Genomic DNA, 13,339 nt, shown 5'->3' with positions numbered 1-13,339 from the left:
AAGAATAAAAAAGGTTGAATAGTTCTGTTCCTGTTCGATTGTGCCTAGATACTGGTGGCATGGTACTTGTTGATAGAACCCATACCCAGTCTCTCTTCACCTGCATGTCCCCCAATCATCTTTCAGAAGTACAGGGGAAGATGCAGGGGAAAGAGGACATCAGGATGTTCACTCTCATAATAGTGGTGGTAGCCTTGACTGTTCGTTTCATTTTCACCCTTCTATACAGTTTTGTAACAAAAACATGTCTTTTTGTTTCATTCGAAAGCCATTTTATAGTAAAGCATCTCAAAGCATTTTATTCCTCAGTTTTATTTGAATTCAGTCCTTCATTCAAATATCAACACAGTCAGTTAACATTTCTTTCATTTCTTTTATGTTATTAGTAGATTTACAATTATGTTTAATTTAGAATTAATATATATGGGGTTGTATTTATTTATTTATCATATTTATATAGCCGCCCATCTCACACAAAGATATAAAATATATAAAACCAGGAGGAAGATAGGAAGGGAGCCTGATGAACAAGGAAACTGGTAATTTGGTAGAGTGGCTTGACTTGGAAAGCTTTCATCATTAATCAAAATTAACTTTCATGAAAGGTTCTCTTTTGAATTATGAAAATCAGTTTTGGCATTTAGTGTTATCTTCTGTCTTAGTTGATGTGCAAAAGTTCCTATTTGTTTTAGTGTGATAACAATGGTAAATAAAGGTATTATCATAAATTCTGATATTTTAAGGTTTTTCTAGCCAAGTTTAATAAACTGAATGTGTATGTATGTATGTATGAAAATAATTAGGCATGGCTTTTGCAAGTTTTTCTTTATATATATAATGGTAATGAAAAAATGTCCAGGACTCACATGTAATTAGTTTTGTGTTATGATTAAGCCACCAAAACAGCCAAACCTGACTGCTAAAGAGCTGCTCACAAAAGCTTGTGCTTTTTAATATCTATTAGTTGAAAAAGGTGCTATGGAACTTTAGATTTTTTTTGCCACCATAGACTGACACAACAATCCTACAATGTCTAGGCTGAGGAGAAGACCACCATAGTTTCTTCACATTCCACAGCTAGGAGAGTGGATGAGAACTGCTAATTAATCCCTAATAATTAACACAGGTGTGGGCAGGTCAGGCATGTCTGTAAAAGAAAAAGAGGGGAGAAGAGGAAAAGCAATGTACAGAGACTCATAGAAAGTTACACTCATAATAAATACATTGAAATGTATAAGAATAAGATACATAGTAAACCTATAGAATAAGTTACATAATCAATTAGAAAGATAGGTAGGCAGATAAGATTTAGGGAAAAACATAAACATAGAAATAAGAAATTAGTAAGAGGTATATAAATCTATAGGAAAACCTTGGAAGTAAGTGGATAGATCCTCAATTTTGTTTATAAAGAAATCTTTATTTTTGTAAATCCTCCCCTGCAACAAGGAGAGATAAAACAACACTTCTTGTCTTTAGTCTGTACCATTTTTCAAAAGAACCCATCACATTACACCATTCCTCCATTTTGGCCAGTTCTTTATTTCTGAATTCCTGGAGTTCAGAATTTTTCCCATATTGAGATAGGAAATCTGCAAATACGTTGTGCTTCCAGCTTGATGATGGATGGAAAACTTGTACAATTGTTGAACTAAATCCTATCAGGAATACAGTCCTTCATTTATTGAATCTACCTAATTGATCAATTATTAGTAATCACTTTACATTCCCAACCCCACAAATACACACTAAATGCCTTGATGGCCCAAAGTATTTGATAGGAGATTTTTAATATTTAGTGCATTGGTCCATGTCCATAAAGTAAGCAAACTTGCTGTGCATATCTTTGAGAAAGGCACTTCATTCACAAAGTTATTCTCTGGTGTGATGGCACACAATGGTTGGTCAGATGTTTAGGGCAGCTACTTTGAAGCAATATAATTGGGAGTGCTTGGCTATGTATTGTTACTGCGTACAGTTTAGAGGATTGTAAATACTTAAGTTTAAACAAAATGCCTTGATTTGTAAATCCAGTGACCTGCTAAGACAAAAGCATATCAATATACCAAGCACTGATATGCTTTTGTCTTAGCAGGTCACTGGATTTACTTCAGAAGTTAATGTAGCTTTAAATATGATGTCTAAAATACCTTTTTCTTGTTTGATACTTCATATACAATCTTGAACCAGTCCACACAATTGTTCTAAGGATGAAAGCATGGAAGTTCTGTTTGTGTAGTAACTGTATATATTTTCTCAAACTTTCTGTAATTCAGGAAAAAAATGGGAACCAGTTAATTAAACTAACAGACCCTCCCTAAATTTTCATCTTTAAGAGCATGGGAGCTTACAGTCTTTACAGAATAAGATTATAATTATAATTGTATTTTTCTATGCCTTCCCCTCTGCATTTTTTTATGCAGTCCATGCCACATAATATGACAACTCTCACCACAAACTTGCTGATCAAGATTGTTTAGGGGGGTGGGCAGGTGCTAAGGCAGAGAGCAGGCTCTGGTTAGCTGACTGGCAGTGAATTTGGGGAGAGAGGGGCTTAAGGGGGAGCAGGAGTTGTCTAGCTGTCTGGCAGTGAAAAAAGTAAGGCTATGATAGACCACCCAAGGAGCCTCCTCAGACCACTGGTGATCTCTGGACTACAGTTTGAGAATCAGTGTTCTGCACCTATAAAATGGGTTATGGGACTAGAAATTTAGAATGAAATGTAAGCTGACATCTAACTATAGAAAAATTCTGCTTCTGAAGTTCCCTTTCATTCCTCTCACACTATTTGTAATTACAGCCTTCCATACCCCAATGAACTCCTTTCAAACTCTTGGGAGCAGTCTTTCATATAGCATAGTCAGATGGCATTCCTGATTTCTATGCACCAATGCATCCAAATAGATTGTCCTTTGGGCTGCAATTTTCATTCTTGATGCAGTTTAAGAATTTCTAATTTACATACCTACAGATATGCTGGTTATATGTGACATGACTGTTGTCTGAAAGGTACGCGTCTATTGGGACCTAGGAAGCATGCCTTTTCTTTTGTACTGCCCACCTTCTGGAACAGCATCTTCCCCAGAGATACCAGCTCTCACCCTGATGACATTCAGAAAGTCATTGAATGCTTGTGATTGTTTCTTTTTTAAATTGTTCTTACTTTTTTTAATGTAAGCTGCCCAGAGTCAACTGGAGTTGAGCAGCCTCTAAATTATATTAAGTAAAATAAATAAATAAATAAATAAATAAATAAGGATGTTATCTTAGTTTAGAAGAAATCAATATTATGAGAAAGGAAATTATATCCATGAAACTTGGTTTATGGTTAAACTTCTGTCTAAGTTGGACAGAAAACTGTTGAGGAAAGAGCATGCTCAAGGAGCAAGTGGCAGTCGTAGCCAGGAGGGCTTTTGCTCAACTTCATGTTGTGCACCAATTACTTCCTGGATCAGGAGTCCCTCCAGTCTGTCACACTGTTGTCATCTCTCGTTTAGGCTATTGTAGTGTGCTCTACATGGGGCTACCCCTGAAGACTTTCCAGAAGCTACAGCTGGTTCAAAATGCAGCCACATAGGCAATTTAGGGTGCCCCAAGGATGGCACATGTAACACCTCTGTTGCAGGAGCTGCATTGGATGCCAGTTTGCTTCCGGGTCCAATTCAAGGTGTTGGTTATCACCTTTAAAGCCCTACATGGCATGGGTCCAAGTTACCTAAGAGACCATCTCACCCCCACTACATCAACCCATCCCACCTGGTCTGGCAGAGAAGGCATGTTATGGACCCCATCAGTGAGAGAATGTCGACTGGTGGGTCCCAGGAGGATAGCCTTCTCTGCCATTGCCTCCGCCCTATGGAACACTCTCCCCCCAGAGGTGAGGCAGGCCCCTACCCTCTCAATTTTCCAGAAGGAATTGAAGACCTGGCTCTGCCAACTTGCATGGGGTGAGAAGAGATACAACCAACCCTGGGGGTGGCTGGAGCCTTGAAGACGCTCCCCAAGTTTATTAACACCTAATTAACATCAGCCTCTTGGAAGTATTATATAGGAATCTTGTTGTAGTGTATTTTAATTAATTTTAATTAATATTTATTTTATTTTAATTTAATTAATATTTATTCTGTCTTTACTGTAAACCGCCCAGAGTTGCTCTGTAGTGAAATGGGTGGTGACACATTTGAAATATAAATAAATAAATGCTCAGGTATAGGGTGTAGCCCATATGCTTTGGCTTGATTATATGTGGAAGCATAGTCTCAATGATATCACATTGTACAGAACATACTGTTTTATTCCCCTTGAATTTATTTAACAGAAGCTATGATCTAGAAGTAGCATGCATACAATTAATATTGTAGCTTATACCCAATGAGCTCTGAGATTCACTGAGGCATAGAATGTAAGGGGCAGAACTTGCATCATAGCTGGCTGTTGCAGTTGCCTATGAGTTGAGGATTTTTTTTTCTTATATTCAAATTTACTTGTTGCAGAAAGAGGTCAAAGAATTGAGGTATTGGCTGAGTGCCTTATTATTAAGAACCTAATGTAGTTGAAAGAGATACCGAATAGCTGGTACAACAGATGAGGTATAAAATAAACTGAAAGTATACAATTGGATTCAGTTGTAGAGAACATAAGATATCATATACAGTAGTATAAAATAGAAGAATAGAAGAATAATTTGATAATGAGAATATGGATTATAACAAAGTTTTGTGATTTAAAAATGTGCTTTGACATATTTGTCAATATGATGGTCTTTATAAAGGGGAAAACCTTTTGTCGTATTTAAAATGTATTCCTTTAGAACTTGGATCTTGAAAACACAAGTGCAGAAATGTTGTATAGTAGGGCTTTCCCACCCTCTTTTTCTTACAGTTCATCTGCTTAAAAAAAAAAAACTGTTTTTGAGTCTAGATATAGACTCCTAGCATGGATATAGGCCAGGAGGCTGTAATAGGTGGGATTATGTAGACAAGGAGGTTGTAGCAGGTGAGACTATACTGTATGGGCAAGTATTTGGAGAAAGTGTCTTTCCTTTACAAAAATACTGTGGATCTCAGACAGAATTTAATTTTGGCATGATAAATAACTAAAGCTAGAGTTCTGTTCTGTGCATAGGTGTGATCAGACTTCAGTACAATTAATTTGAGATAGTAATAATGCCATTTAAGAATAAATTATAAATAACCAATGTGGCTTGCTGAATTGTCAAGTTTTGCTAGTATCTAGTCCATCAGCTCCTCACCAAACACAACCACCATAACAGACTCTTTATTTGTTTTGTTTTGTTGGATGCACTGAGTGCAAATGTCTGCTGTAATAATCTTCCACCTTTATTCTACATGATATTACAAGCATAAGTAGCAAAGTAGGGTGTCAGGGATAATGTGTCTTGGGTTTCAAAAGAAGTACAGTGGTACCTCGGGTTACAAATTTAATCCGTTCCGTGACTCTGGTTGCAACCCAATTTGTTCGCAACCTGAAGCAAATGTTCCCATAAGATTCAATGTAATTACTGTTAATCCGTTCCGGCGTCCGCGGACCACGCATCAAGGGCGGAAAAACGGCCGCGGACTGCGCAGGAGGGCGGAAAAACGGCCGCGGACCACGTGGCATGGGCGGAAAAACGGCCGCAGACCACACGGCAGGGCGGAAAAATGGCCGTGGACTACATGGCACGGGCGGAAAAATGGCCGCGGACCACGTGTCACGGCGGAAAATGGCCGCGGATCCGGTTCGTACCCTGAGGCGGAGTTCGCAAACCGAGGTAAATTTTGGTGGCCGGAGCTGGTCACAACCCGAAAAGTTCGTAAGCAGAGGCGTTCGTAACCCGAGGTACCACTGTATCACGTGCTGCATTGGCACCTCTAGGTGCTACGTTACCAAACTTAATCTAGTTGATGGATAGCTCAATATCAAGTAACAATAAGATAATAAAATGACCAAACTAAATCAGGTTGTTGTTTTGGTGGGTTTCTATATTTCAGAACTGCTGAGTTATCCAAGACTCGATCAAAATCTTAGTTATGCTACTATAGAATTTCTTTTGCTTTTATGTACAAACTTTTTTTCATTTGTTTTTCTGCTTTTAATATTAAACCTGATTTTTTTTTTTTAGACTTCGAGAACAAGAAAGAAAAGAGGCAGAAGAAGCTAGTCAAAAAGAAATAGAAGAATGGGAGAAGTCTCTTCTTTGTCAAGCAGCACCTACTCGAATGGAAAACATGTGGGAAATTCCAGCTATTGGCCATTTTCTTTGTTTAGCACAACATATTTTAAATTTGCCTGAAATAGTATTTTATGAATTGGAACGCTGTCTTTTGATGCCTCAGTGTAGTGCTTTTTTGTCTAAAATAATGACTTCTTTGTTAAGTCCTTCCCACCGAAGATCTACTTTGCATCGAAGACCAACTTTTCCTTACAGGACTTGGGAAGCAGCACTTAGACAGAAAGTACAGCAATGGTATACAGCTGTTGGGCAAACTGACAATCCTGACAGTTGTGCAGAAAAACTTGGTCTCTGTCCTCAGTTTTTCAGAGTCCTTGGAGAAGTTAATCCTTTGGAGGAAAAACCATTTCATGAACTTCCATTTTGTCAAAAGGTATGGTTGCTAAAAGGCCTCTGCGACTTTGTATATGAGACTCAAAAGGATGTACAGGATGCAGTACTTGGCCAACCTATTCATGAATGCAGGGAAGTGATTCTAGGTTATGATTACTTAGAGCATGCCTATGTTCACTTCCCACAGTTCTGTGGTGCAGATGTACGGATTTATAAACAAAAGCCTTTTCATGCCCCTGAATTTCCCGTTCCTCCAATTAAAGTAAAAAGAGTACCACGCGTTAAACTGGAGAAAGTAAAATGTGAATATGGCACCAAAAGCAATGGGGAAATTAGATTTGGTGCTAAAGAGCAGTTGCCCCACTCAAAACAAGAACCTGGAAAAAATCTTTGCTTGGCAAAGGTTCACTTGAATCTCTTGAATATTGTACCAGGAAATGAAATAAAATGCAACTGTGAAGAGAAAACACATAAGGATTGTGACTTTACAAAAGATTGTTGTAAAGAAAATCAAGTTAAAGCCATTGTTTCAGAAGAGAATGATGGTTTGGGGGAACCTCTTAGCCCAGGAGAAATCCGGATTCTGGAAAACAGAGAAAAATGTGGTGAATCTTCAGTTGTCAAAATTGAGGGAATCCCATTAAAAGAAAACACACTTAAAACATGCCAGATGCATGTGAATGGTAATCAGAGTGACAATCCAGACTTTAATTGTCATAAAGTTGCTAAAGAAGTGACTTCAAATAATTCAATAGAAAAGAAAACACTAATGTTCAATAAAGTACGAGCAAAGAAGAAGAAAAAGAAAAAAAAGAAATTGAAAGATATTTTGAATGAAAGCCTTCAGAGAAAACGTGAGCTTCATCTCCACTCATTAAAATCTTATAAACCTGAGATCCAGAATAAGTTACTCATGATGAAAAAGAAAGCCAAACACAAGAAGCACAAATCTGGTAAGATGAATTGAACAAGCAAAAGGGGGAAATAATTTGGCTGATTGTTCTATTTAAACATTTAATGCTGGCACTAAAAAATATTCTGAATTTGTCTTTCTTGCAGCCTTGACTGTACAATTAGTCCTCGCTTAGGGACTGCCTTGGACAGTGACCATTCGCAGTTACAACAATGCTGAAAAAGTAACTTTGCGACCAATGCTTGCGTTTACAACCTTCACAGTGTCTCTCTCTGAGTCATGTGTTCACCATTACAGTCAGTTAGTACACGTCTGTGTAAAACTGTAAGCACAGTTGCGGTCACATGATTTTTCACTTGGCAACCGCTTCACTTAACAGCTGAGTTGCTGGACCCAATTGCAATCGCTAATTGAGGACTACCTATATGTGGTGCTAGCCTCCGAAAAGTGTCACTGCTCATAAAAGTGAAAGTAAAACTGGTAGTCTGCAAAGGAATAGAACAGATTCTTTAATTGCCAGTTATTAGCGATTTTTTTAGCTTGAGGCTGTGCAGTGTTATTCATAAATAATATGATTTTCCCTTCAAAGAGGAAAGATGATTTGGATTGGAAATTAGTTCAAAAAGGGGAAAGAGTTAAGCATCCTACTCCCTCAGTGTTGTCATTAATACTGCTCTAAAAAGTGTGGAGATAAATTATCAGTATCTCATTTACTATGACTTTTATGTTGTTTGCAGTGAATTTTAGCATATTTGTAAATGATTTCTTTCAATATTTTTTTTAAAAGAGAGTGGAATATTTTCAGTTAAATGACCAGATCATAAAATCCTCCATAATCTCAAAACTAAACTCTTGTAGTTTACTTAATATGAATTCAGCCCTTGAGTATTATTCAGAAGCTATAGAGGCTAAAGTTGTATTGTTTCATAATAAGGGAAGTTTGCAAAGCACTGCATTCCTTCAAAATTAAATTTTTGGCTTTTCTTCTGATTCACTACATAAATGTATAAGGGCAGAATCTAATGCTTTGAGTATTTGGAGCTACCAATTTTAACAGAAAATATTTATTTAAATGTATAAACTAGCACTGCAGAATACTGAACTAGAATTTTAATGGTAGGGGGGGACATTTTTCATATAATTTCCTTACCATTTATGATCAGTTTTAAATCATTATTTCCTATATAGAGTTCTAGGTTCATCTGATTGTGACTACCTGATTCAGGCACCAGTTTTGTTTATAATACTGGCTGCATCCATGCAATGCTTAAATACAAAGCATTATGGTTAGGATAGAATTGTACATTTGAAGTTTGGCTTTTATGCATGTTTCCTGGGGTCAGTCATGCTCATTCACTAAAAGTTAAACATTCTGTATTTTAAGCCCTGTTAATATATGGAACCCGTCATAATAAGCATAAACAACATAATCCAAAAAATCAATAGACAGACTCATTGGATTAATTAAGCACCTTTAACACAGACTATGTAACGTGATGGCCTCCAGATATCTTTTACTAAAGTTTTCACATTTCTTTACATTTGTTTATGCTGGCTGGATTTGTTAAAGTTTTTGAAACACCTGTAGGACACTGTTCCATTCTTGTTTTAAAACCACTTACCATTATCATGCTAGATATTATCCTAGTGCTGGATGAAATTTCTGTCTAAAAAGAAGTGCTTACATTTTCCAAAATCCTTCCTAGTTTCCTACTAATTTCTCACCAGGACTCATAGAAATTGAAATGCAAGCTCCCCTCCCATCTGCCTCTCTTCCTTCAGTTTCAGATCCATCTGAATTGTTGAATTTCTCCCTGCCATCTAACATAATATCCACATTGATATGGTAGTCCTCTGGGTTTGAAGAAGACATGCTTTATGCTTCATCTGTGGACATGGAGGTGGCTTCCAGTCCCAGTCTGGAAGTGAAGAGTCTAGCACAATGGGGGCACTGGAAGTCCATTGTTGTAGTAAATGTGGGTGTTATTCTGTGATGCTGCTCACAGTTTCCTATCAGTTTTTGGCAGCACCTCTCTTCAAAGCCGGTAGAGGCTGCATAGCACAGAGCTCACCAGCAGGTTCTGTCAGCAGCCACAGCTTCTCATTTCCTTGGCTGGATGTCACAGTGGTGTAGGGTTTCTTTCACAGCATCTTTGTAACGCTTGCGTGGTCGACCTCGAGGTCTCTTCCCAGACTCCAGCACACTATAGAACAGCTGGTGAGGCATATGGTGGTCATCCATTCTGATGACATGTCCCATCCAACACATCTGGGCTCTGATAATCAGGGACTCGATATTGGTGGGCTCCATGTGATCCAAGACCTCCAGGTTGGAGACAGGGTCTTGCCAATGAATGCCAAGGATGGAGCGGAGAGTGCACCTGTGGAATTTCTCCAGTTGTTTGAAGTGCCTTTGGTACAGAGTTCAGGATTCACATCTATATAGGAGAGAAGGGATAACCACAGCTCTTTAGACTTTCAGCTTTGTGGAGATAAGGATGTTATGTTGATTGAGCACTCTAGTATGCAGCCACCCCAGTGCCTGGCTGGCCTTGCTGATCCTGGAGTCAATTTCTTTGTCCAAAAACCCAACAAATCTGTTCAGGAGAATGCAGGCAAAGATCTTGCCTGCAGTGGACAGCAGTAAGATACCCCTGTAGTTTTCGCAATCTGATTTGCTTTCCTTATTTTTGTAGAGAGGCACAATGAGGACTTCGCAGAAGTCATCAGGCATCTCCTCTGTGGACCAAATGTCTTCCAAGATGTCTTGGAATGCCTGTAAGGTGTTTGGGTCTAGTACTTTGTAGATCTCAGCAGGAATGCCATCCTGTCCTGTTGCTTTATTTGAGTTCATCTGCAAGATTGCTTTCTTGATCTCATCAATAGAGGGAGGCAGGTCTAGGGCACCCAAGACTGGCAACTGAGGAATCTGCTGCAAAACATTATGATCAACTGTGGATGGCCTATTGAGTAGGTTGGAAAAATGTTCAGCCCAGCTGTTTTTCAGTCCTTCCTGGTCTTTGATCAAGCTTGATCCATCAGATGACAGCAGGGGGGAGCATCCTGATTTAGAAGGACCATAAACTGACTTTATGGTGCTGAAGAACTCTCTGGTGGCATGCATGTCTGCATAGTGTTCCACCTGTTCAGCCATTCTCTGCCACCACTCTTCCTGCATTTCTCACAGTTTTCACATTCCTTTACCTTTGTTTATGCTGGCTGGGTTCATTAAAGTTTTAAAGCCCCTGTAGGACACTGTCCCCATCCTTATTTTAAAATTACTTAACACTATCATGCTAGCCCTAGTGCTGGATGAAATTTCTGTCTAAAAAGAAATGCTTACATTTTCCAAAATCTTTCCTAGATTCCTACTAATTTCTCACCAGAACTCATGGAAATTGAAATACAAGCTCCCCTCCCATCTGTCTCTCTTCCTTCAGTTTCAGATCCATTTGAATTGTTGAATTTCTCCCTGCCATTTAACATAGTATTATCCACATTACAAGACCTGTAATCTCTCTAGCTGTCATGAGCATTGATCTTGTCATCTGAGGAATAGAGGAACTTCTCCAATATATCTGAAGACCAATATGGTTGGTTGGTTGGTTGGTTGGTTGGTTGGTTGGTTGGTTGGTTGGTTGATTATACACCATCAAGTCAGTGTTGACTCTTAGCAACCACATAGATTTTCTCTATGATAATCTATCCCCAACCTGGTCTTTAAGGTCCTCCAGCAGTGCATCGTCACTGCTGTAATTGAATGCATCCAACTTGCTGCTGGTTGTCCTCTTTTTCTCTTTCGTTTTTCCATCTTTTCTAACATTATAGACTTCTCCAGAGAGCTAGGTTTTTGCATAATGTGTGCAAGTGTGATCATTTGAGTCTACTCATTTGTGTCTTGAGTGAGAATTCTAGGTTGATTTGTTTATTTAGTTTTTGCTTGTTTGTTTTCTTGGCTCTCCATGGTATTCATGGGAGTCCTCTCCAACACCAAAGTTCAAAAGTATCGATACCCATTCTGTCCTGCTTCTTCAAAGTCCAACTTTTGCTTCCATAGAGTGTCATGGGGAAAACCACTGCCTGCACAATTTTTATTTTTGTAGATACTGTATATACATACATGCTGGCATCTGAATATTTTTTTCCAAGGCGTTCATTACTGCTATACCACATGGTAGTCTGTGGCATATTTCTTGATTGCTTGTTCCTTTGTTGTTGATAGTTGATCCTAAAAAGAAAGAAGTTATCCACCACCTCAGTATCTTTATTGTCAATTCTAAGGCTGATTGATGGTCCTGTTGCCATTAGTTTAGTTTAGTTTAGTCTTCTGTGTATTTAATCTTAGTCCTATTCTTTGCTGTGCTCCTTGACTTTCATTATTACACCTTACAGGTTACTTGCATTTTGCAGCTATCTAAAGTAGTGTCATCAGCACAGCACAGGGTATTAATGTTTCTTCCCCCAATGTTGAAATGACATTCATCTTCGCCCAATCCAGCTTCCCTCAAGATATATACTACATGTAGGTTGAATAAATAAGTGGAGAGTATACAGTCTTCTCCCACTCCTTTGCCAACCTGGAGCCAGTTTCTTTTGCCATGTTCTGTCAAGGCTGTGGCTTCCTGACCTGTGTATAGGTTTTGCATGAGGACAGTGAGATATTCTAGGATTCCCATTTTTAAAAGAACATTCCATAGCTTGACACAATCGAAATAATCAAAGGCCTTTCTACAACACTGAAAATTCTTTTTTCTATTCTTTGGTTTTCTCAATTATTCAGAGCACATCAGCAATAATGCCTTATATTCCTCAGCCTTTTCTAAAACCAGCTTGAATGTCTGTTCATTTCCCTTTCCATATAGAGTTCTAATCTGCATTGGATAATCCTAAAATTTATTTTGCTAGCATGTGAAATTAAGGATATTGTATGATAGTTTGCACATTCTGTTAAGTCTCCTTTCTTTGGTATTGGAATGTAAGCTGATCTTTTCCAATCTGTTGGCCACTGTGTTATTCTCACAACATATTTGTTGGCATAATTTGGTTAGAACATTTACTGATTCTTCTTCTGTTGCTTGCCATATTTTTGAACATATTCCTTCTATTGCCATAGCTTTCTGATTTGGTAATGATCAGAGTGTTGATCTTACTTCATCTTCTGATACTAGAGATTAGTGATCTGTTCTACAGCCAAACCCTGGCGACATCTTTGCCAGGTAGAGCTTTGAGCTCTTCCACCTCCTTGTACCAATAATATTGTCAATTTGATTTCTATGTATTCTCTCTGGTGATTTACGTGCCATTTTGGTTGTTTGAAGGCTGTGTTGGCAATGAATAAATCACTGCATTGGCAGAAATTGATGTTCTCCTGCTTCATTTTGGCTTCTTAAGCCATATAGCCCAGCTACATTTTCCTCCTTAATATTTCCAACTTTGGCATTCCAGTCTCCAAACACAAGGTAGCACATCTTGCTTGTATGTTCTGTCAGTTTCAAATTGAATCTGATCATAAAATTTATCAATCTCTTATTCTTCTGCATCAGTTGTTGGAGAATAAAGCTTGGATGATAATCATATTAAAGAGTTGTTCACAAAGTCTAATTGATATTATTTGGTCATTTTTTTAATAATGACTTTATTAATTTTTTAAAAAGAACAATAAAAGCTAACCAAAACTAATATTAAGAAAGAAAAAAAAGGAAGATTTGGAAAAAAATAAAATAGTAAAAAGCAAAAGTGCAGAAAAGGAAAAGAAAGAAAAAAACAATTGATTTCCGACCCACCCTGCAACAGAAGTAAATATACATCAAACTCTTGCTCTAAATTTACTACATAATTTCTATTAACCCATATTATTT

General features: G+C 37.9%; 1 protein-coding gene across 5 annotated transcripts in view; it reads left to right on the top strand.

Moving 5' to 3' along the window:
- Positions 1–13,339, top strand: part of BRD10 (bromodomain containing 10) — a 97,458-nt gene that overhangs the window by 60,479 nt on the left and 23,640 nt on the right. For all 5 annotated transcript variants that reach the window (XM_088130213.1, XM_007428122.4, XM_025166606.2 and 2 more), the window contains one exon: positions 6,125–7,521. In XM_088130213.1, the coding sequence (XP_087986339.1) occupies positions 6,125–7,521 (1,397 nt within the window). The remainder of the gene's footprint in view (positions 1–6,124; positions 7,522–13,339) is intronic.

The sequence above is a fragment of the Python bivittatus genome, unplaced genomic scaffold, assembly GCF_059951505.1.
Source record: "Python bivittatus isolate LINGU-HERP-01145 unplaced genomic scaffold, Pbiv_v1 ctg000850_np1212, whole genome shotgun sequence".
NCBI classification, from domain to species: domain Eukaryota; kingdom Metazoa; phylum Chordata; class Lepidosauria; order Squamata; family Pythonidae; genus Python; species Python bivittatus.
Note: the sequence above shows the minus strand (reverse complement) of the source record. Positions and strands in the feature narration are given on the sequence as shown.